The following is a 26521-nucleotide window of genomic DNA, read 5'->3' as shown; positions in this document are numbered from 1 at the left end:
TTATACCCTCGGATCTAACAAACGGCTAGATGAATTTCGACAGTTAAGGTGTCATTATATTCGTCTCAAATACCCAAGTGTCCTTAGATACCTATAGGCGTTTGAAAAAAACAAAACAAAATGGCGGTATTTTGGCGCGAAATAGTGCAATCGGGTTTCTGATTTTTTTTATTATATACCGCGCCAATCTGCTAGTCCGCTCTGAAGTTGCGAGCAGTTGTAGTCATACAACTTGCTATGGCGACGCGATTCATTTCTATATTCAGAGCGGACTAGCAGTTTTACGCGGACTATACTTGTTACAAACATATTAAATATATAGGACTATAGAGTGGACATTGTCAAGATTTTCATACAAAAACTCTCATTCATAAGAATCTAGGATTGATTCACGTTTGACATACGTTTTAGAACTTATAACCAATCTGTAATATGTCGGTGACATTTTCTTCCCACGTCTATTCAATCCATTATCTATTATTAGTATAGTCGAATGTAATTTTATATTTACAAGCTTTTCTCATTCTTACGTTAGTATGTATGGGCGAAATATTGAGAAAATACATTTTTAATTATGCCATTCTCAATAATCAATCCATCCGTGTTTTGCGCACTAGAGATCGAAATTTGACAGTTTCTAGTAGGCACAAATTGTCAAAGCGCTGGTTTGCATGAATAGACAGACGTACAACTCAATATTCATTATTCTGTTAAAGTCATAAATAAGTATAGATATCTCACCTTGCCTTGTAATTGAAGGAAGCCATTAAATTAAATAAACGGCTGACAATTCTTTCAGCCATTTAATGGCTGTCATGGTGTTACGCGGAACAATGCCGACATGCGCAGTTAAGACACGAAATCGAAGAAAAAGTGCGGAGAAACATCGTTTCATTCGTAAATGATCTAAAAACTACATTTTTTTAAATATTTTTCAAACACGAATATAGATGACAGTGACAATTTCAATTGTCAAAACTTATTGACGACCCGCGTGGAGGAGCGGCCACCATACCGGTCTGACGCGCTAAGGGTCCCGGGTTCGATTCCCGGCCAGACAGATATCTAAATGATGAATTTAGATTTCTGTTTCTGGGTCTGGGTGTTTGTGTATTTGTCTATGTGTGTGTCCATGGCACCCACGACACAGGAAATCCTAGTGTGGGGCTGTGAGTGTAGAAAGTAGAAAGCGTGTTACATTTTCTTGTTAGGAGTGAGTAATCCTTATGTGTCTATTTCACTAATTACGTGGTTATATAATTACATTAACTTATTATTGTAGAAACAAAAACATTGTTCAATAAAAGATGCTCTCCTGTAAAATTAACTTTTTTTGAGATTATTCATGCAAAGCAGCGAATGTATGATCTTCGGTAAGCAATTCGTTGAATACATTGATTATTTAATAAGGGGCGAAAGTGCGAAACTCTCCGAAAAAGAAAACCGCGTACCGTATCCGTTGAATATCGACCCCTTCGAGCAATAACCCTGTAATATCATATAGCAAAAAAATCAAACTTAGCATTTTGTGTGGCACACTGATACAATTTTTTCAGATTTTTTAAAATGATTATTAAAATACATACATTTCCGGATATATTTCTGAATACATAAATATAACAATAATATTGATACTATCAACCAATAGCACTGGAAAATAGCTTACACGTCACATATTAATGTTATAATATATTTGGTTTAATTTATAATCATATTGTGAGTAATGTTAATATTTATTTATTGTTTTTTGAATATTGTTAATTTTTGATATATTAATTATTTTTTCCTACTAGCATTTTATACTACAATAATTTTGTTTAGTATGTAGTTCTTTTTTGTAGGTAGTAGAACCCTTTGTGGTTCGACTCCGGCGGCACCACCGCCACACCTATTTCTGTTATAACAGCAGTGTAGCGCTGCTGTGTTCTGGTTTGAAGTGTGGTAAGGGAGACATACTTTTCCGAGGCGTTCCAGCTTAGTCCTCAGGGGTAGCGGCGCATCTGTGGCCGACCTCAGGTAGGAATATCTTATCTTATCTGGGGTTGATTACAGATGTCCATGGACGGCAGTAGCCACTTACCATCAGGTGGACTGCATGCTCGTCTGCTACTCCTATATTATAAAAAAAAAGTCGCTCAAGCTTTGTATACATGTCGTTTACACCTGTAATTGAGGTAGCACTTAGAAATTCTCTCATTACTTTATCGAAATCATTTGTAAGTATGCGTGTTTACCTTGTTGTTGTTTTTTTTTTTATAATATAGGAGTAGAAGACGAGCATGCAGTCCACCTGATGGTAAGTGGCTACTGCCGTCCATGGACATCTGTAATCAACCTCAGATAGGATTAGATATTCCTACCTGAGGTCGGCCACAGATGCGCCGCTACCCCTGAGGACTAAGCTGGAACGCCTCGGAAAAGTATGTCTCCCTTACCACACCCTTCAAACCGGAACACAGCAGCGCCTAACACTGCTGTTATTAGGTAGAAATAGGTGTTGTTGTAACCATATAACCCAAAAAAACTAAATCATTTATCTTGTAAAATTTAAGTTTTGCGATCACGGGATTATTGATCGGGGCGTCGATATTATGAAGTCTCAATTCACAATTACTCTAAAACAATATATCCCTAATATCAGCACTTCACATCAACGATCTTGTTGGGAACATGTGACGTTCCTCAATAGTTATAATCATCCCCATTAGCGTCCTCGGGGTTGTATTTGTTCTCTTCATCCCCCGGCTCTTGCTTGATTTGCATGTCCACAGCGCCGGTGAGGGTGAACTCTGGATAATCTGTTGAACACAAAATATAATTGTACCTTATTTCTATGTAAATTTTCGTGTACAAAAACTTATTAAATAAAAATAAAATATTCTTTATTTTGACGAGTTTATAAAAAAATTGTGACTTTTACAAAAATGACATTTAAATTTGACTAGTAAATGTCATCTGTATTGCAATATTTGTTAAAAGCAATTATTATCATAAAAATAAATTAAAAATATTTTTTGTACATAAATAAAATAATGTGTTATTTCACAAAAATATCTATAAATAAAATGTTAATGATAAATATAAATGAATAAATAGTATACACAGTGAATTTCCAGAATTTGATCCTTATAAGCGACATTATCAGATAGTGGAATAATATAGAGGGTGTATTTTTTTTTTTCAAAATGATCTCGTTCGATTTCCGGCTAAGGAAAAAGATATTTTAAAAAAACTAATGATGCAGTTTTAGTTTTTATCAAAATCGGCCTCGTAACTCCTTTCAGCATTTTTCGCTAATCCTTATAGTTTCGGATTTGGCCCTGAAGGCCTATTTGAAAAATTTACCCTGTATATTTATATATTTATAATAATAGTATGTTTAATTAAAAAAAATCTCACCATATCCAATCCCAGGGTAGCAAAACAGAATTAAAAGTAAAATTTAATGAAAAACATTATTAATTCACTACATATTAAATAATATACCACTAAGATGGCATCAAGTCATTACTGATCATCAAGTCATTACTGATCTTCTGGTAGGCTTTAATTTCCTCTGATAATAGGATGAGTTTTATACTTTTTTTATTTTTATAAAATTTAAATTGCAAACGAGCATGCAGTTCACCTGATGGTAAGTGGCTACTGCCGCCCATGGACATCTGTAATCAACCCCGGATAAGATAAGATATTCCTACCTGAGGTCGGTCATAGAAACCCCGCTACCCCTGAGGACTAAGTTAGATTGCCTCGGATAAGTATGTCTCTTACCACACTTCAAACCAGAACACAGCAGCGCTACACTGCTGTTATAACAGTTACAGGTGTGACAGCAATGCTTTCAGAGTCAAACCACAACGGATCCTACCAAACCAGAATACTGTTATAACATAAATAGTGACATCACTGCCTGTAGAAAACCATAAAGGGCCTTACCAAACCAAAATGCTGCTGTTGTACCAGAAATAGTAGTAGCAGTGGTACCTCCCGCGTCAAACAATAGGTCGTACCATCTTCAACCTTCCCTACATCAATATCGACAATGATTGCCTCACCGTCTGATCGTCCGATCTGGATGTCCTCCGGCTTGACCTTGGTCTCCTTGCGGTCCTTGTCGCGCTCACGCCACTCTCTGCGACGCTCAGAACGAGAACGAGAACTGCGCGAACGAGAACTGCGCCGGCGTCTGGCAGTTGAGAAACTATAACAATTGTCTTACCGTCGAGCGGCTCCTCCTTGATCTTGATGTCCTCCGGCTTGACTTTGGTCTCCTTGTGCTCCTAGCCGCGCTCACGCTGCTCTCTGCGACGCTCAGAACGAGAACGAGAACGAGAACGGCGCCGACGTCTGGCAGTTGAGAAATGATAACAAAGCACAACTCACCGTCGAGTGGCTCCTCCTTGATCTTGATGTCCTCCGGCTTGACCTTGGTCTCCTTGCGGTCTTTGTCGCGGCGCCGCTTCTTGTCGCGATCCTTGTCGCGCTCCTTGTCGCGATCGCGCCGCTCTCTGCGACGCTCGGAACGAGAACGAGAACGGCGGCGACGTCTGGGGGAATGAACGGTTACAATTTTATAGTAGTTTCTTGCGCCCATGAACAGTTTTTTTTTTTTTATATTATATGAGTAGCAGACGAGCATGCAGTCCACCTGATGGTAAGTGGCTACTGCCGCCCATGAACATCAGTAATCAACCCCAGATAGGATTAGATATTACTACCTGAGGTCAGCCACAGACGCGCCGCTACCCCTGAGGACTAAGCTGGAACGCCTCGGAAAAGTCTGTCTCCCTTACCACACCCTTCAAACCGGAACACAGCAGCGCCTAACACTGCTGTTATTAGGTAGAAATAGGTGTGGCGGTGGTGCCGCCGGAGTCGAACCACAAAGGGTTCCACCACCTTCAAAACATTTATAATTTTATAGTAGATTGCGCCGCTTCTTTTCCATTGTGAAACACCTTCCGAAGCGGTGGTAGTTTGTTTACTTTCAAAAAGTATTCTATATGAATCTATTTTTAATAAATGAGATTTGATTTAATTTTACACTTGCCTAGCTTTTACTCGCGACTTCGCGCGTAGATTTTTATGTAACCCTAGCGAACGATACTTTTTTCGGAGTAAAACCTTTGTCTTATTCTAATCCTCCAAGAATATAGAAATAAAATTTCATTTACACACACAGTCGGTGAAGTATATAAAGCGTGATTAAATATTAAGTTAAAATGTTGATAAATATGATGGTAAAATGAAATATCATATTATTAGCTATCAGAAGCGGTTTTTATTAAAAAAAAATACACGTGGTAAATAACCTAAACGATATTTAATATGAATTATGTAATTAAAACAATAACAATCAAAGATTTAACACATAAATAGATTTCTAATGAAAATTGACAAGAGGTCCGCTCCGCACAAAGTCTTGAATAATAATGGCCGACCGACGTGCTCGCACCGCCTTTTATACCCATTCTTGATTTTTATATGTCAACCCTCTAACACGGCCTCTCCTGACACCCTGGCGTCACGACAGGCTTATTCTTCGTCGTCTGAAGATGTAGGAATCAACCGAGGCAGCGAGTGTAGTAATGAGGCCGCTGTTTCAACGGAGTCTTCTTCTTCCAAGGATGTTGGAAGTGGCCGCGACACAGGCCCGGCTGTCCCGTCAGGTGCTGAAGATGGCCCCGCCTTATCGGAGTCAATCACTTCTGGGTTTGGATTCAAGTTTTCATCATCAATGTTATCATCAAATGCTGAAATCAAAGATTAAGTTATTCTAGCGTCCAATGTCACTGATATACAAAATTAGTTTGTTAGTGATTGTTACAAATAAACAATAAAAGAAAGAAATAGTGACCAGATCGTTTAACTTAAGGTTTTTGTAACAAACCCAAGCTAAACATCTAGAAACATGCATAATTCTTATGTGACAGAGGCATGATTATCAAAATCCTGCCTAGCCATTCATAGGTTCCTCGGTATGGGCCCTACCGAGGAAATAACTTTACACCAGAGGGCAAGGCGCATGAAACCCTCTAGCGACTCTCCGTAACACGGAAAGCTTTCACGTTGGGGGAAAAGGAGTATGTACTCCCCCAACGACTCTTCGCCACGCGAAAAGCTTTCACACCAGGGGGCAAGGCGCATGAAACCCCCTAGCGACTCTCCGTAACACGGAAAGCTTTCACGTTGGGGGAAAAGGAGTATGTACTCCCCCAACGACTCTTCGCAACGCGAAAAGCTTTCTAAGGAACAAATCAAGGTACCAACATAGGTAATAAGGGTGAGCACGCACCTTCAAAAAACATTTCACATGTCTCAGGGGTCCATTCACCTTTCCATGGAACCATATACTGGGCAGCTGCGTAAGTGGACTTTCCATAAGAACCAGCAAGTAATTTTAACTCATATCGGTGGTTAGGGAGAGCCTGTACCACCCTATAAGGTCCACGCATGCCAGGATCCAGTTTACCCTGAGATTGAGCAAACTTGACAACAAACACCATGTCACCATACTGGAAAACACGAGGAGGCTTTCGGTGCTCATTGACCACAGTGTCTTGACGAACCTGGTTCTTTTTCAACCGTTCGGCCGTCCTTTGTCTAAGCATTTCCCGCCTCGCTTCTCGGTTGCTTGTTTTTGAATTCAACGCGACATCTCGCACCAACATGCGGATTGTAGGAGTTGCGCTTTCGTGGCCAATTAAGAGGTTCAAAGCAGAAGTCTGCGTAGTTTTCTGCTTCGTCAGGTTTAGTATAAGTTGTAATTGCCACAATTCTTCGGCCCACTCAGCCTTTCGATGGTTTACAGCGATGCGAAGCATGTTCAAGACTGTACGAATGTAGCGTTCTGCCTGCCCGTTTGCATGATGCATCTCAGGAGTAATGTAGTGAAGCTGTACACCAAGGATCTTCATCCAAGAAGTGAAGCCGATCGATTCGAACATGCGTCCTCTATCTGACACAACTAACTTAGGTGTACCGAACAATGACATTACATGTTTAAATACACGCTTCAGTTCATCAAAATCTTGGCGACATAAAGGTGTCAACAAACAATATTTTGTAAATGCATCCACCACAAGCATGACAAACCTGTAACCCTTAGACACAGGAAGAGGCCCTAGGACATCTACATGTAAGGTTTCAAAGGGGACTTCAGATTTGTCCCAGGATATAATAGGCTGTAAGGGTGCTCGAGGTACACGCTTGTGGGCGATACACGTTAAACAATGAGAAGTGTACTTAGAAACAAACTTCCTAAGACCAGGAAACCAAAAATGCCTTAAAATTAGGTCCACTACCTTATCTGCACCTATATGGCTGTGCTCATCATGAAAGATACGGAGGAGGCTCAAGCGATGACCCTTCGGTATGTAGCAAAGAAGCCTCGGCTCTTCACCAATCGGCGTATACCGGTAATACAATATGTCGTTATGTTTTTCATACCTTGACGCGTCCAATTCACCTTGTTCGAGCGATCGAATCATAGTTTGAGTCTCCTCATCACCTGCTTGGGCAATATGAGCCCAATTACGCGGGCGTTCTATATTGTTAACATTACATGGGTTTCTACTTAAGTAGTCCGCGTGTGGCATCATGGTACCCTTTCGGTAAAGAATGGTGAAATTAAAATCCTGTAGGTAAATCCACCATCTTGCCACACGCGGTAACAAGTCTTTTTTATTTTGGGTGGATTTTAAGGCATTACAATCAGTCACCACCTGGAACTGTATACCAATCAAGTAGTGTCGGTAATGTTTCAATGCTTTCACTACCGCAAGAGTCTCGAGTTCATAAGAATGGTATTTTGGTTCGGCACCTTTTGTGACCTGACTATAATAGGCCACCACACGCCGATTACCATCCTTATGAACCTGTTGTAAAATCGCGCCAAACCCAAGGCTGCTTGCATCGGTGTGCACCTCTGTAGGTAAACTCGGATCAAATATCGCAAGTACCGGTGCACTAATTAAAATCTTTATAATTTCCTGACGTACAGTTTCATGTTCCGTGGTCCAGTGAAACTGCACGTCCTTACAAATCAGGCGCGCAATGCAAGCAGTCCTGGTAGAATACCGTGGAATGTATTTTCGAAAATACCCCGCCAATCCAAGAAACTGTCTAACTTGTTTTACATTCTGGGGAGCTGCGGAATCTACAAGAGCCTGAACTTTACCAGTAGCAGGTCGTACCTCCCCATTAGATATTACGCGCCCCAAGTACTCTACTTCCGTGCATAAAAACGAACACTTGTTTAAATTTAATGAGAACCCCGCTTTAGTTAGTGTCTGAAGCACTTCCCGCAGGGTTTGCAATCCCTCTTTAACCGAAGAAGATAAAATCAAACAATCATCTATGTATACTAAGACCTTCCCTTCAGTAATAAATTTTTGCAAAGTTTTACTAATTATACGTTGATAGACAATCGGCGCGTTTGCTAGGCCATATGGCATCTTTACATACTCATAGTGGGCCTCAGGGGTCACGAAACCTGTAAGGGGTATGGATTCTTCGTCAAGCTTTATTTGGTGGAATCCAGTCGCCATATCTAGAGTCGTAAAGTAGGTGCTCTTACCCAAACGGTCAATGTGGTCATCGATGAGAGGTAGTGGGAATCGATCTTTCACTGTTCGTGCATTTAATGCACGGAAATCCACACACATCCGGTCAGAGCCATCCTTTTTCTTAACAAGTAACACTGGGCTTGCATAAGGTGACTCTGACTCACGAATGATACCCTTCGAAAGTAAATCTTGTGTGATTCTACGTACCTTCAGTTTTTCATCGTGCGACATCTTGTATGGCCTGTAATGAACTGGTGTATCATCCCTCAGGCGAATACGCATACTACCTGTTGTGACAGTGGAAGTAGCCGTACCTGAAATCATGTGTTCAGAAAACTCGTCCAAGATCTTATTGAGATCGGCCAAGAGAGAACCACTTAAGGAAGTGTTACAAGTGCGTAGTTGGTTACTACCTTCCACAGAGAAAACAGCGCGTTCGGGGGCTCGTATGATTCGCTGAGAGTCCTTTGTTCGTACGTAAGTCACACCCTCTCGATTCAGTACATCGGTGCCAATAATGACAGGAGTATTCATGCACTCGCTAGGAACAACCAGAAAGTCCACATCTAGTGAAATATCTTCCAGTTGTACAACGAGAGAGACATAAAACTTGACATGCGTAATTGACTTACCTACACCTTTTATTTGTTGACTGGTGGGTTTCTTGGTACACGCAAGGTGATTTACTACTGCTGAGGAGATAAGTGACACCTCTATGGCACCACTATCTATAAGTATGTCAACCGGAATCCCATTGATAACACCAACAATCACGTTGTTTTGTTTTTGAATTGAGCCACCCGAGCAGAAGTTGACTTTACCTGAACCTGAACGGTGCTTTGCAAAACAATCGCGTATGTGATGGCCTAGTTTTTTACAATAGGCACACGGAATAGAGTGATCAACCTTTGCAGCGGTCGGTTTCGGAGCTGGTTCAATTGCGGACCCGGTGGTGGCAGGTTTCGGCTTTTTAGGACATTGCAACTGCTTGTGTCCTGACTCACCACACAAATAACACTTTGCACTGATCCCAGAGGCCTGAGTCCATCGCTTGGTAACTGACATTTTATTGTTGCTATGTTGCACAACCGGACGGCGCATTACACGTGCGTCTACATTTACTGGTTTCGAAAAAGTAGCCAAATAACCTACCAGATCTTGCGGGGCTAAATTCGCGTTTATAGCCGCTGCTTTAACCTGAGGGTCCATAACACCTCGCAACAAAATATCAGTAACCAAGTCATCACTAAGACCCTTAACAATCCGTAACCGAAGTAATGATCTGCGCGCATATTCAGCGTAGGTGCGAAAACTATTAGAATTTGTAGACATTACCTCATATAAAATGTTTGCACGATCCACCTTCCTAGCGCACAAACATTTAAAGTCCCTTTTAAAGTTTGACCACGAACGGTCATTGGTAACCCACTCGTCCAACCACGACCTTGCGTCACCTTTCAAGCACTTACCGACGCGAGCAAGACACTCGCGTTCATCCCACCGATTTGCAACCTTGGCCCTATCAACTTCTTCAAACCACGAATCCACGTCGTGTATGTTAGGGTCAAAATTTGACACATAGTAGCTATGCGTACTTACCGATTTCAAGGATTGAATCGCTTCGACAATCTGTTCAGTTCCGTTCGCGTAGGACGGCTCAGCAGAGGCTAATTGGTCTGGTAAATGTTGAGCAAGCGCCTGTGACTCCAAAGCCTGAAGACGAGACATAATAGTGTGCCACGATTCGCGACCACTAAACTCACGATTGTCGTTCCGCCGGCTGCGATCACGGCGATAATGGTCGCGGCTACGACTCCGACTGTAGTCACGACTCCAGCTACGATCGCGGCTGCTGCGACTGTGATAACGGCGATCACGGCGCACGTGACGTCTACCATGACGTTCACGACTTCGGCTACGGCTAGAACTACGAGTAAGATGTCGTCCTGTTACCGGAGGGGTGTACCCCCTGTTGGAACTGCTTGAACGACAGGTCGCAGAACGCTTGCTGCGTGAGCGGCGGGTGCCGGAGGTATGACGTCGTTCGCGAGATCGAGATCGACCCATTTTCTACCTGCTTCGAAACACCTTGACACAAAGAAGCACAACAACACAAAAAGATCTTACCAATGATAATTAATTGCAACTTTGTGCTTTACGGACACTCATACAAGAATAAACAATCGTTTAAAGTGAGCAGTGTTCTATCCCACTTCTGATATTAGCTATCAGAAGCGGTTTTTATTAAAAAAAAATACACGTGGTAAATAACCTAAACGATATTTAATATGAATTATGTAATTAAAACAATAACAATCAAAGATTTAACACATAAATAGATTTCTAATGAAAATTGACAAGAGGTCCGCTCCGCACAAAGTCTTGAATAATAATGGCCGACCGACGTGCTCGCACCGCCTTTTATACCCATTCTTGATTTTTATATGTCAACCCTCTAACAATATTTATTTTTGTAAAGGCCTCTGGCGGCACTTGCAAATTGTCAGTTACCATATTTTTTCTTATACTATTACCGAATCGAAAGCGTATCAGAATAATGTTGACAATGGCATTAATGATTTTGAAGGTAATAATAATGATGATAATAATAACATTCATGATAACATGAAGTTCTAGTGTAACCGCTACTCTACTAAAAATATTACTCGAAAGTATGATTTTCCGCCTCGTTTTCATGTTTCGTTGTCATTGTTTTGTTTGTGTTGTTTTTTTCTCTCTATTTTTGTTGCTTTAACACTAATACTAAATGTATCCTATCCTTTATAACCTATTCCTTCTCTAACTTGACGCACACTATCCTTCTTTCTTTGCTTGTCTCTCTTTTCTTTTTCATGCATGGGTTGTCTGGAAGAGATCGCTACTTAGCGATAAGACCGCCTATTGCATAGTGTTTCACCTGCTATGTACTGTTAAATTTCAACTGTAAGTGTGCAATAAAGAGTATTTTATCTTATCTTATCTTAACCGCTAGTGTGACGTACCTCTCCCCCCCGGCGGCGGCGCCGGGCGCCTCCTCCTCCCGGGGCTTCTCGCGCTCGCGCTCCCGCCTTCGAGTCCGGGAGCCGGACCGCCGTCTGGACCGGGAGCGGCTGCGCTTGCGAGCACCACCTGTGTGTAAGGAATATTTTCAAAATTCAATAATCGATGCAACGGAATAATCTGTATTACCCGTATAGACACTATGTATACCATATAGGTACAGTTCACAGTACACATTACGCCATGACTATGAGAGTCGTAATGTGTACTGGGAACTCACAATCGCGGTGTAGTGTGCACAGAGTACAGTGTGTACACTTTGAAGTGTTCCCCCCATCACGGTGTACGGTGTACTGTGCGCGATGTGTAGTGTACAGTGCGCTAGGTACCTACGGTCGTGAACAAGTGTACACAGAGTACTGTGTAACCACGATCGCAGTGTGGTACGTACAGTGTACTGTGTACTTACCGTCCTGGTGTAGTGTACGCTATGTGTAGTGTATAGTGTACTCGCGATCGCGGTGTAGTGAAGCCTCTTGGTCACAGTCGTGGTGTAATGTGTACTGTGTACTCACGGCCATGGTGTAGTATGTACATTGTACAATCTACTGTGTACCCACGGTCGTGGCGTAGTGTGTACAGTGTTCTTACTGTCGCGGTGTAGTTTGCGCGATGTGTACGCACGATCGCGGTGTATTGTGTACCGTATACTTACGGTCATGTAATGTGTACAGTGTACTTACGCGCTACAGTGTACAGTGTGTACTGTGTACAGTGTGTACAGTGTACTCACGGTCGCGGTCGTGCCGCGGTCTCTCCGCGCGGTCCCGGTCGCGCTGCTCGAGGCGGTACCGCTCGCGCTACAGTGTACAGTGTGTACTGTGTACAGTGTGCGGTGTGTACAGTGTACTCACGGTCGCGGTCGTGCCGCGGTCTCTCCGCGCGGTCCCGGTCGCGCTGCTCGAGGCGGTACCGCTCGCGCTACAGTGTACAGTGTGTACTGTGTACAGTGTGCGGTGTGTACAGTGTACTCACGGTCGCGGTCGTGCCGCGGTCTCTCCGCGCGGTCCCGGTCGCGCTGCTCGAGGCGGTACCGCTCGCGCTACAGTGTACAGTGTGTACTGTGTACAGTGTGCGGTGTGTACAGTGTACTCACGGTCGCGGTCGTGCCGCGGTCTCTCCGCGCGGTCCCGGTCGCGCTGCTCGAGGCGGTACCGCTCGCGCTCCCGCTCGTTGTCCTCGCGGCCGGAATGCTTGATGTTCACGTCGGCGCCGCCGCGACGGGTCCCGCCTAGGCCGCCGCCTGAAAACAATGAAACATTTTTTTTTAATTAGAATAATATATTTCGGAAAACGGAGATTGTGAAGGTGGTAGAACCGTTTGTGGTTCGATTCCGACACAACCATCGCCACACCTATTTCTGCCTCACAACAGCAGCGTAACACTGCTGTGTTCTGGTTTGAAGGGTGTGGTAAGGGAGACATACTTTTCCAAGGCGTTCCAGCTTAGTCCTCATATCAAATCTGAGGAACAGTAGTCTCACTTACCTGTTAATTAAGACAATTAGAATTTTCGACTGAATTATTTACAATCGTGGAACCTCATCTCTCGCAGAGTTTCAGAGAATCACAATGCTAAAAAGTTTTTGCATATTCCACTAAATCAGAAATAGAAACACAAATAATATTTCAAATTTATCAGGGGTACAATTCCACTACTTGTATGAGTTCAAAAAATTTAGAAGAAACATGAAATAAAAGATTTTCGAAAATTCACCCCTTAAGATTACCAAAAAGGGGACGAAAGTATAAAAACAAAACTCACCGAGCCTCCGAGGCAGCCACCCCTTGACGGTGCGAGCGCGCTCCACGTCCACCAATACACGCTTGCCGTCAATCTTCTTACCGTCCGCATGTTTGTACGCGGCTGGAAACGTATTGGGTGATGTTAAACATAAGTTAAGACTAATTCGGAACGACTCACGTGCGGGCCTGGTTATAAGGTTGTCGATGTGCCGTTTATATGTTTACAGACATATAAAGACGGCGTTTATTATTACGGAGTGTGTTATTCTATAAATTTGGAGTAACTTTTTGAAGTTTTTTTAGAAAGACATTTCTTTTTGCGTTACACGTCGCCTTCGTAAACGTTTTTTTGAAATAAAAACTATATAAAAATGCCTTACAAGGCCAGACCCGCACGATATTTTTTACACAAGTCCAAATGAATAAAAGCATTTGATGTGCAACATATAATTTAAATAATATTATATATATTCATTTGGACCTGTCGTTAAATTGTGCATATTTTTTTATTGCTTCCCAAAAAAATGTACACAATTAGAACTCACGTTACTAATAAAAGTTCAATTTAATAAAAATACTGGTAGAAGAGTAAAATGACAAATGATATTTTATGCATGTTTGTCGATTTCTAAAACTTTTTTTTTTCTCAAAGCATTTTTATAGCTGTACTTCGACTTTTTGTATTATTTTACCCCTGAATATAGGGAAGACACTCAAAAATTCTTAAAAAATGACAAACGAACAATACGACAACACGCGAGAATTTTTTTCACAAAAACTACATTTTAATGCGTTTTATTAGTAACGTGAGCGAAATCTAAACACTGAAGACACGATTACCTAAAAAATCAACATTTTCATTCGTTTAAAAATGAAAACATCAACCAAAAACGATTGTAGTTAAAAATCGAGAACCGAGCCGAGACTTTCGTGTGAGAAAATAAATTTTCTCCAACGAAAACTCGACGCTAACGGCACATGGAAAATGAAAATAATAATACCTTACGACCGAACTTTTCCGACTCGCGACAGACGAATATACATACATCCAACAATAATAAATTAATAATAGATTTACATTGATACCTACCGTTCTCATTACTTACTGTTTTGTATTTTATGTATTGTTTTACTCAAAAACCTCCAAATTACGTCCTCTCAAAGGGAAAAGTGTACTGATTTTGGGGTGGAGAGAGTGGAGTAACAAAAAATGCATTAAAATGTTTGTTAAAATTAAAAAAAAAAAACAGAAAAAAAGGAGTCAATTGTGTTCATTATGCAAGAAATATGAAAAAAAAACTTTTATCATTTTTTTCTTTGTGTTAAATTTATATTAATTGACGATAGTCTTTGGGATCGTCGTAGTAAATTATATGAGGCCTAAGGTGTTATACGAGAATAATATTATATTAGTACATTAGTCGAATAAGAAATGATGAAATTTGTCACATACTTTGCTATCCTTATCAACCCATTACTGTCTCACTGATGAGCGTCTCTTTCAGAATGGTACGAATTAATAGTACTGTTTACCAATTTTTTTTACCAAAACAGGCAAAGATGAAGGTAGTATTAGGGGTTTTTTTCAAAAGTGCTATGATATATGAGTATAAAGGTTACAGGGATAAAAAAAGGATCAGTAGCCAGCTTTTCCCTTATCAAGAGCGTGATTACTTACTTTACTTTTTACTATTACCGATATAATCCCGTGATGATATCGCGTTGCGACGGTAGTACCATCATTTACCTGGTGCGCATTACTTACGTCATCCATAGCGCAAAACTAATTAATAAAATAAAAAATAATAATGATTTTTTTTTCAACGACTAACTTTGTTAACGTTTAGACTGTTTGAAACTACCCTCAAAATGATACAAAAAAAAAAGCAAACAAAAATAAAATTCTTTGAACGGATAAGATAAAAATTACGTTTTTTCTAATCAAATCAATATTTTATAAATAAAATGTGTATTACCTTCCGTCGTGGCAAAACCTTGAAACCTACACCTACCTTCCGTTTAGTCCAAATTTTAACATTACCCTCTTATTATTGTAACACATAAAAACAGTTACCTTCCGTGTCCATTTTACCCACCGTATTTAACGAGACCAGTCCATAGTATAAAAATGAGTTAGTGATTGCACTTAAGATTTAAAATTTACCAAATTTTTCATACAATACATGCACCTGTTTTGTCATTTTCTCCGTTTTTAAACACTGAAGTAAATTCCCTGATGTAGACTTTGTTTGACTTGTTGTTATATTTCGGAAGTAAAATCAAAATAAAAAAATATATTGAAAATCACTTATCTATTTCTAAAACAATTTACTTTTTGTTTCCTTCGAAAGTTTTTGAAATTTCATTATTTAATTAGCCAATTAATTGTAAAAAAAAACGAATATCAAACTACCTCATAATATTCAATTTCAAACACCTAATCCTACCTCAAGTATTTGTACCTACCGTTACATTCACAACCTACCCACGAAGTAACGTTATACCTACCCTCGCGAACCATAACACAATACCTTGCATCCATCTATTAAAACCGCGGTAGACATCAAAAATATTTAATTTAGACTAACTTATTATTACTCTTTAGACGACAATACGTTTATGTTTTAATCAAGTTGTATGTTGGCATTTCTTACCACATACAAACCTATAAAAGGCCGCTAAGTCGCGAAACTGTGCGAGGTTCTATGGCCGGTTCAGTGTTATCTGGTGTGAATGAGAAAAACCACCAGTTAATATCGCAGTGTCACCACCAGGTGGCGCTCGGGCGCGGCGCGCTTGTCGCCTTCTTGGGGGGGATACGGCGAGAGATAAAAAAATATTCACATATAACAAAGGTTTGGACGTGTTTGTGTCCGAAAAACTCGAAAAAATGTTGATGGACTGAATTGATTTTTTTACACAATTTTGCATTGTTTTTAAATACTTTTTTAAATCGAAGTTCTAACTCCAAGCTTGGCTTATAGCGATATAAATAAAAACATTTGCCCTGATTTTTTCTGACTTATATTGAAAATTTTGAAACATTTAAAGGATAATTTAAAAAAAAATAATACTATATAAGAGGTATCATTGCTGTTTTTCCGTAATCGATAATATAGAGATGAAAAATCAATACATCATAACCGGATAATATAGAATAATGGAACTTATTAAAAATAAACAATACACAGACAGTATAATTAAATTAAATTGTTCTAAGACTTTCCAAAAATCGTGGAATATTTTATTTTTCAACCGTTTTTTAGTTCCAAACTTTATAATTTTTGAAGTGCAAACTATTTTCGCTAAAAATATTATTTGGTACATTTTTAAAGCCTAAATCCCCTCCAAAAAGGCTCCAAGGTTCGATAAAAGGAAAAAAATATAATAATATTGTATATAATATTATTCATCATCACCATAATATAAATAGTGATTGGGATTTTATTTTCATTTTATGTATATTACCAAAATTTTTGAAATTCCAAATAAATATTTTATTTACAGATTTTTTTTACTGTAATTTCATGTACTTTTTAATAATAAAAAAATTACATAGATAAAATGTATGAAAAACAAAAAAATGTTATTATAGAAAATATATATTTTTTTTATAAATGGTTAGTGACAAAATACGTAAAAAAACAATGAGACATATTAAGAATAATTTTGATAAATTGATAGACAAAATAGCTCTATTATAATATACCAAAATATACCAAAAATATTTAACCTTAAAAATTATACCTACCCTCGCGAACCATAACACAATACCTTGCATCCATCTATTAAAACCGCGGTAGACATCAAAAATATTTAATTTAGACTAACTTATTATTACTCTTTAGACGACAATACGTTTATGTTTTAATCAAGTTGTATGTTGGCATTTCTTACCACATACAAACCTATAAAAGGCCGCTAAGTCGCGAAACTGTGCGAGGTTCTATGGCCGGTTCAGTGTTATCTGGTGTGAATGAGAAAAACCACCAGTTAATATCGCAGTGTCACCACCAGGTGGCGCTCGGGCGCGGCGCGCTTGTCGCCTTCTTGGGGGGGATACGGCGAGAGATAAAAAAATATTCACATATAACAAAGGTTTGGACGTGTTTGTGTCCGAAAAACTCGAAAAAATGTTGATGGACTGAATTGATTTTTTTACACAATTTTGCATTGTTTTTAAATACTTTTTTAAATCGAAGTTCTAACTCCAAGCTTGGCTTATAGCGATATAAATAAAAACATTTGCCCTGATTTTTTCTGACTTATATTGAAAATTTTGAAACATTTAAAGGATAATTTAAAAAAAAATAATACTATATAAGAGGTATCATTGCTGTTTTTCCGTAATCGATAATATAGAGATGAAAAATCAATACATCATAACCGGATAATATAGAATAATGGAACTTATTAAAAATAAACAATACACAGACAGTATAATTAAATTAAATTGTTCTAAGACTTTCCAAAAATCGTGGAATATTTTATTTTTCAACCGTTTTTTAGTTCCAAACTTTATAATTTTTGAAGTGCAAACTATTTTCGCTAAAAATATTATTTGGTACATTTTTAAAGCCTAAATCCCCTCCAAAAAGGCTCCAAGGTTCGATAAAAGGAAAAAAATATAATAATATTGTATATAATATTATTCATCATCACCATAATATAAATAGTGATTGGGATTTTATTTTCATTTTATGTATATTACCAAAATTTTTGAAATTCCAAATAAATATTTTATTTACAGATTTTTTTTACTGTAATTTCATGTACTTTTTAATAATAAAAAAATTACATAGATAAAATGTATGAAAAACAAAAAAATGTTATTATAGAAAATATATATTTTTTTTATAAATGGTTAGTGACAAAATACGTAAAAAAACAATGAGACATATTAAGAATAATTTTGATAAATTGATAGACAAAATAGCTCTATTATAATATACCAAAATATACCAAAAATATTTAAAAATATATTTTTTGGAGATTTTTTCTTTTTAAAAATCCCAACAGCTAAATATATTATGATTCTATTACAATAAAACTTATAAAAGCTACATTTCTGCGAGAAAACAATCCAAAAACATATTTTGGAGGCAAAATTGTAGCTTTTTCTTCATTTAATTATAATAAACGAGATGTGTGATTGCTGTATGAAACAAAATAAAGATTAAGTTGAAAAAAATACTGTATTAAAAATGTTGCTAAGGTCTTCTCTTGAGTATTCTCTATATATCTTATATATAAAATTCTCGTGTCACAATGTTACTTACCGTACTCCTCCGAAACGGCTTTACCGATTTTCACCAACTTTTATATGCATATTCAGTAGGTCTGAGAATCGGCTACTATCTACTTTTCATACCCCAAGTGATAAGGGTTGTTCATTCTTAATTTTTTTTGTTGTTTGCCGGGTCAGCTAGTATACTATAAAAGTAGCTTTATTCAATTTCAAAACACTTTAAAAAATCGAATTCAAGAGTTTTAAAATATTAAACTGATGACATTTTTCAAATCTAAATTAGTTCGAAACAGACACCAAACCACCAAAAATATACAGATATTTTTGGCAAACACCACATAATATAACTGAATAAAATATTTTTGATTTTCAATCTTCAAAGATATAATAATTAAAATTCAGTTTCAGCTAATTTTAACTATCAGAGCAATCATTAATGTGATTTTTTTTTATTAATCAATTATTCAATTAATAAGTAACATATCTATTCTAACCAATTAACAAATTAACTTTTATTATTCAACTATTTTGAATTTCATTTATTAACTTCTTCTTCTTAGTCGTTTCACTCTTGTCAGAGCGGTCGTGGTCATCATGTGTTGTGTGTGGGGGCTGATGTGACTCGCCTCACGACATTTCGCCATTTCTCTCTATTGGTGGCCAATCTAGAGCACTCGTGTACAGGGCCACCTACAGCTGATTTTACTTGATCTGTCCATCGCGTGGGCGCATTAACTTATTAACCGCAATTTAATTTATTAACTCACATATCAATTCTAACCAATTAATGAATGCATAATTTAATATATCAAATTATTAATTAACTCATAATTGAATTAGTTAATTAACTTACCAATTAATCGATTAATTTACTTCTGTTATATTTAAATCTTTATTTTGCTTAGCAACATGTTCAATACAACAAAACCTACATATTACTACAAACTAATCGATATAACACTTGTGTATCAACAATCACACATCCCCACCACACCGTCACATATGTTATACGCAGGCAACTCACAGTGCATGTCCCGTTCGTGTTCGTACTCGATGAAGGCATACCCACGGGGTTTATTTGTGTCTTTGCTGAACACCAGGCAGATCTGTGAATATTCCGACATTGTCAATATATCAAACACTGTTAAAGTGGTAGAAAATAATATTATAGTTCAAAAACCTAAAAGCATGCAAAATCGGACATGGAAAATCGTTAATTCTGAGGATCCTGAAGAGGATCATGGTACAAATTCGGTTCTTGATATCATATCCAAAAATATAATGAATAGCTAATAAACTTGTATTAAAAAAGTTTTTAAAGACAGATCTGATGACAAATTGTAAATTTTGATTATTAAATAACTATTGATAACTTACCTTTTTGATCGGCCCGTAACCTTCAAACTCTCTTCTGAGCTTGGACTCAGATGTGTCATAATTCTGAAAAGAATAAATAAGATTATTTTATTTCAAAATATTAATTTATTTATTGTAAGGGACAGCACATTGTAAATTTTTTAAATATTTTGAAAATATTATGAACTGTCTACGGGGCTTCAGAAATGTACCTCTAATCCGTACCGAAAAAAAAAAGGAAGGCAGTTGTATTGAAACATTTGCCACCCCCAAATGTCATTCATATTTGCAAAGGTGTAAGATGTCTACTAATTCGTATGTCGCATAGTGTACCACGTCATAAGTCCTTTTCATTTTAAGATACTTGTAGTAAGAGTAGACATAATGGGTATTTTTTAAACACGCTTTCTTCATTCACAGCCCGACACTAGCATCCCCCAGAATATATATTTAAATTCATCATTTAGATCTCCGTACGGCCGGGAACCAAACCAGGAACCCTCTGACCGGTATGCGCCCGCTCCACTACAGGGCACATTGACGTGTTATAGTCGGGCCATTACGAACGTGCAGCCTGAGTCATAAAAGATAACGTCAAAGGAAAGTCACAATGCCGCACAACTCGATATCGATAAAAGGATGCCGCTCGGACGCAGGTAGCTATAATTAAAGGACGCTTTCCTTGATAACTAACATAATTATGCAAAAATATAAATATGGATGTTATTAAAGGATGTGGTATTTGATGACTAATGTAATAATGCAAAACTATAAATATGGATGTTATTAAAGGACGTTTTAAACTACATCCTCAAAATATTTTGCATTATTTCCTTAACCTTTCCTTGATTACCTGCTATTAACTATCGACAAATCCGTTTGTTGTTACGCACAACACTAGAAGTGCGAGAGAGAATTCCGATATGCCCATAAGTGTGAACGAGAGATCTGATCTGAAAAATGATTTATGACTCGGGCTGCACGCTCATAATGGCCCGACTATAACAACATTTAGACTCACAATCCTAGCAACAAACAGCGTCTTGAAGGGGTCCACAGTGGCCCGTGGGTTAGCTGTGGGGTCCCAGAGCGCTATCTCCTGCTCCTGCCTGTACGCTGTCTGCTCCGCGCGCTCCCGACGCTTCCTCTCTAGACGCTCCTCTCTCGTCTCCACGCGGGTTGGTGGAGGCGTTTCTGATGGATGCTGTGGACATAAATCATACTTTCTGTTAAAAATTTAAAAATAATTGATTAAGTATAGTCCACGCCAAGCTGCTAGTCCGCTCTGAATATAGAAGCGAGTCGCAAATAAGTCAAATTTTCACAATTCATGTATGTCCATGGATGCTATATTAAAATCAAACAAAATTTAAATATTGGTGGTACAGAACCCTCCAGGTGTGTGTTCAACTTGCACTTGGCAAATATTTTTATTTTTAGTACCTATTTCTGATCATAATACACTTTGCCTATTTCGCTTAGTACAGATTGCCTTTCATATGTCTATTTTTTTTTTTAGTCTTATCAGTATAATGAAAAAAGTATGACATAATTTACCAAAAATACCATTTATATTATCATTTGACTATTTCTAGCCAATATATAGCCAATAGCCACTTACTATCAGGTGGACTGCATGCTCAACTGGTATTCCTACATTATATACTGGTATTCCTACTTATTTTGAAGAAGGTGGTAGAACCCTTTGTGGTTCGACTCCAGCGGCACTACCGCCACACCTATTTCTACCTAATAACAGCAGTGCTAGGCGCTGCTGTGTTCCGGTTTGAAAGGTGTGGTAAGGGAGATAGACTTTTCCGAGGCGTTCCAGCTTAGTCTTCAGGGGTAGCGGCGCATCTGTGGCCGACCTCAGGTAGGAATATCTAATTCTATCTGGGGTTGATTACAGATGTCCATGGGCGGCAGTAGCCACTTACCATCAGGTGAACTGCATGCTCGTCTGCTACTCTCATATTATAAAAAAAAAAAAAATAGCTTTTATATTTTTTTATTTATTTATCTTAAAACACCATTACATCTATCCTTACAGGCTAAACACCCAATATGATAGAGAGGCCTTATTTTAAACACTTAAACTAAATTCCTACCTACATTCCTACTTCATTGTACATATTATATGAAGCACAACTATTGCGAATTCACTCAAGTTACATGAAAAAACGTCAAGTTGTTCATGCACCTGGTTGAGTGTACAGAGTGCTCGAGTTAGAGGTGTCTTAGCCAATAGCTCGGTCCTGGCTGTCGCTCCGGCCAGCAGCGGCGGGCGCCGGCGTCTACATACATAGTCCTCTGGGGCACATATCTCCAGGCGACACAGTACCTCCGGATTATGAGTTACACTTTTTACTAAATACGCGATTAGTGCGAACTCTCGGCGTACTCTGAGTTCATTGTAACCCACCATTCCTAATACTAACAATATTGGGTACATTAACGGGTAATATGGACAAACACCGTATAATTTATTGTAAAGATGCCTCGTAAATTTATTTTGAACGCGCTCCAACATTGTTACATATTTTACTTCATAAGGGACCCATATTACTATTTTGTTTACTTCTTGGAAGATTGAAGTAGTAATCAAACTAGTCCACCTGATGGTAAGGAATCACCACCACCCTAGACATCTGTTACAAACTTCTTATAGAAATGAGAATCTATCGGAATCCGACCAGAGATACGTTGCCAATTCTGAGGACTAAGTTGGTCATTTCATTTATATCAGCCGGTACATATCCTTTCACCAAATGACATGAAGCTGGTTCTACCACCTTTATTTTTATTTTTATAAGCACCTCCGTCTAATAATAAGCTAGGACAGCCGCGTCATAACAACTAACCTCAAAAACATCGAGAAAGGCGCCGACTCCATCGTAACCTTTCTGCTTCTTCTCGTGCGGGAGTTTCGCTGCCGGCGGCAAGTACGGGATGGGATCCCGCGCCGCGAACAGCGCAAGCAAATTGGGCGGCAAGAACTGAGTCATTATTCTAAACTAACACGCCATAAGGGGTTCACAATATACACATCTATTGCACTGTTTAAAGCCACCACTGGCGACTAAATTGTCCGTAAACACATCCACGTGGATATTATACCGTATTTAACACGTAAGCTATTGAGTTGTAAACAAAATTGTAAGAAATTATAGTCGATTTTTCAGCAAACGTCGGCCATTACGACATTTTATTTCACGACGCTAGCCCATAGATATTTTTGTCGTTTCAATAAATGAAGCTGTTAAGTGGACTAGTGTTGTATTGGCCATACAGCCTTGTATTGTCTATGATTGATAGTAACATACATTATTATTTTATTTAATATCGCAAAAAAACGTATTTTTTATTATAACTGTATACGTGTGTACATATGTAAGAAGCTTTACTTTTTACACTTATAGTGACTTATACTATATCTGCAAGGCCATCTATTATTCCAGGCGCCAAAAGAAGTATAACTTTTAAACCTGTTCTGAATCTGTTCATCTTCAGTGTTCATATATAGCTAGAGTATTGCATATTAGAAGGAATGACCAACCCAAATCGGATGTTTTTATACCTTCAGTAAAACAACTGGGACTGATATTTTCACTTTCACATCCCAACATATCCCTGGACACCCTGACCGCATTGCTGTGATTATGTTCTCAAGCGCGATGTATAAGGGACGACAATGAAAGTGTAATCTTAATCGTTTTTAGATCCTAATTTGGGTAAAATATCTATAAAAACACAAAATAAAAGCTCTACAACATTTAAATTTTATTTCATCCATATTGCTGCACCAGAATAACAATACAAGATGTTACAAACAAAACGAAAACAATACTTGTGGCAATAATCATGATGCATTTCATGTTCCTACCAAGACAAGAGTCAGCGCCATAAACTGGTCCACGTATTCTGAAGGGCTCACGGTGGACAGGACTCCTTGATTTTTCTTTCTCTTCCATGATATTCATTATAACTACAGAAAGTATTACATTAAATGGCAGGCCAGATACATTTTTGTGTTTTTTTATATTGATGGAATGTTATTTTTATAATATAAGAGTAACAGACGAGCTTGCAGTCCACTTGATGGTAAGTGGCTACTGCCGCCCATGGACATTTGTGATCTACCCCAGATAAGATTAGTTTCCTACCAGAGGTCGGCCCTTTGGTCGACCTCAGGTAGCAAACAGGTAGACTAAGCTGCCTCGAAAAAGTATGTCTCCCTTACCAGCCGTACACCACACCAGGGAGTCTCTTATTTCTTCGTGGTTCGACTAGTGGCCGTTATTGATAAGCAATCGATCTAATGTTTTGCGACGCATAGATTACTAATTGACAAATTTGTCATAGGTACTAGACATTATCTCGTTTCGATCTTTGATAAGCAAAAATTGTATAGATTGATCACGAATTAGTATTTCTGTCTAATAACAACAGTGTAGTGCTATGGTGTTTTGGTTCAAAGGGTTTGGTAAAGGAGACTTATATGAGGCGCGCTTCTTAGTCCTTAGGAAATAGCATCGCATCTTTCCCCAACTTTAGACAGGACTCCTCTTTCTGGATCTGGACTAAATTATAAATGTCCATAGGCGGCAATGGCCACTGGCCATCATATGGACAGCATGCTGGTTTACTCTTTCTTTATAATTTAAAAACAGTCACATTACTTACATAAGTAAAACAAATAATCATTATAATTTTATCGCCTTGGATTATTTCGAATGTGTTTAACAGGACAGGTATTAACGAACATATTGTTCAAATAATTAAATGTATGAAAACGTTACTATATAAAATTGTAATGACATCTTTCAAAAACGTACCTACTCAGTTTAGACTTAAATGACGACGATACGTTTATACAGAATAGAAATAATGAGTTACCTATTGGCTGTATGCCGGAAAGCCTTGTCTTTCTTATTATCATCAGTAACAAAAAAGCTACTCAAATTTACGCGGTATAATATAAAGGGAGTATTCGAACTATTCGGTTCGCTTTATTTATAGAACAGCCTTCAAATCGCTATTCTAATTCTGCAAGATATGTAAATTAATTATTTGGGTTTTCCTGGCTGCGAATTGAACTCGGGACCCACTTCGTTAGACCGGTATGGTGAGCCTCATAATGCATTTTTTATTTCATAATAATTCCCGCCACATTTAATTCAAAAGTAGAGTCAGTAAAATTCGACCAGGGGCATACCACCACTGATTTTTTTTATAGTGTGAAGCAGTTCTTGTGTTTGTCTTCGATCAACAATACCATGATCGAATCAGTGGAAAGGCGTGTATGTCGGATAACTAGCAGTACCCGGATGACCGAGCATTGCTCAGTGTTGTAATAATAAAACAAAAATATCGATTATTTCAAATAAAAATTCGCGAGTACAATTATTTTTCTCACAAAAAGTAACTCAAAAAAAAGAAACAATCAAACCGAGATTTAAAAACCGGGTTTCCTGCGTTTTAAGACGCTCGATTTCCCGATCGAGCATTTCTAACTTCGTAAATAGTGGCGAAATTTAGCTTCGTATTCTAATGATATTGTAGGAGGTTTTTATTCAATGAAAACACGGTTAAAACAACATTTTCTGAAAATAAAACCTAGCTAGATCGATTTATCGCCCCTGAAACCCTGAATACAAAGTTTCAAGAATATCGTTGGAGCCGTTTCCGAGATCGTTGATATCCCGATATATATATACACATAGAATAATTACTCGTTTCAAGGAATTAGATAGATATGGCAACGGATGTGATCGACTTCCGGTAGAACCTGTTCTATATTGAGTTGGTAACAGATGTATATACGACTGTGACTGTACGCATGTATGCTACTTCAAACATAAAAAGTCAACAAAAACTGCATCCAAAGGTACTTATTATGTAGAAAATCAAACAAATATATACAATCGACATAATTTTATTCACTCCGTTCACGATTAACTTAAAAATTACTTACGTATCTAACATATCAGTCTATAGGACGTTTTTAGAATACTGTACAGTTCACTGCTTGTATTATAAAAGTAAAGGATTTTTACCAATAAAAGCGAAATACAAAAACTTTGATTATAAATAGACAAAGTTGCACTTATTTCATGTGTTACAAATCGAACCAAAATCAAATATAGTCCGCGTAAAACTGCTAGTCCGCTCTGAATATAGAAATGAATCGTTGCCATAGTAAATTGTATGACTACATCTGCTCGCAACAACTTCAGAGCGGACTAGCGGTTTGGCGATAACTATACATTATTTTTAATGAAAAATTGCCTTAATAATTTTTGAGTTTTTCGGCCACAATGCCCTTTATGGTTCGATTCCGGCGGCGCCACCGCCACACCTAGTTCTGTTACAACAGCAATGTGAGAACACAGTCATCCCTCAAATCAGGTGGTTTTGAAGTTTGTGGTAAGGAAGACATACTTTTCCGAGACATTTCAGCTTAGTCCTCAGGCGTAGTGGCGCATCTGTGGCCGACCTCAGGTAGGAATGTGTAATCCTATCTGGGGTTGATTACAGATGTCCA

The 26521-nt window shown here is 38.2% G+C and overlaps 1 protein-coding gene and 1 long non-coding RNA gene across 2 annotated transcripts; both read right to left on the bottom strand.

Annotated features, from left to right (window-relative positions):
• Positions 1-2503: 2503 nt before the first annotated feature.
• snRNP-U1-70K (small ribonucleoprotein particle U1 subunit 70K) lies at positions 2504-23219 on the bottom strand. The gene is made up of 9 exons (XM_073090846.1): positions 22839-23219; positions 20999-21181; positions 19999-20061; positions 19646-19727; positions 13393-13494; positions 12724-12870; positions 11570-11696; positions 4384-4547; positions 2504-2798 (listed from the first exon to the last, which is right to left on the bottom strand). Exons 1-9 carry the CDS (start codon positions 22980-22982, stop codon positions 2683-2685), a joined length of 1128 nt encoding a protein of 375 aa, XP_072946947.1. The 5' UTR covers positions 22983-23219; the 3' UTR covers positions 2504-2682.
• A 514-nt stretch (positions 23220-23733) lies between these two features.
• Positions 23734-24802, bottom strand: LOC140755394 (uncharacterized). The gene is made up of 2 exons (XR_012103771.1): positions 24661-24802; positions 23734-23962 (listed from the first exon to the last, which is right to left on the bottom strand). It is a non-coding gene; the product is annotated as an uncharacterized LOC140755394 (long non-coding RNA).
• Positions 24803-26521: the final 1719 nt, after the last annotated feature.

This window comes from Epargyreus clarus, unplaced genomic scaffold (genome assembly GCF_041222505.1).
Source record: "Epargyreus clarus isolate Ecla_fem2 unplaced genomic scaffold, WU_Ecla_fem_2.2 ptg000033l, whole genome shotgun sequence".
NCBI lineage: Eukaryota > Metazoa > Arthropoda > Insecta > Lepidoptera > Hesperiidae > Epargyreus > Epargyreus clarus.
The sequence above is the reverse complement of the archived record's forward strand: the minus strand, read 5'-3'. Positions and strand labels throughout refer to the sequence as shown.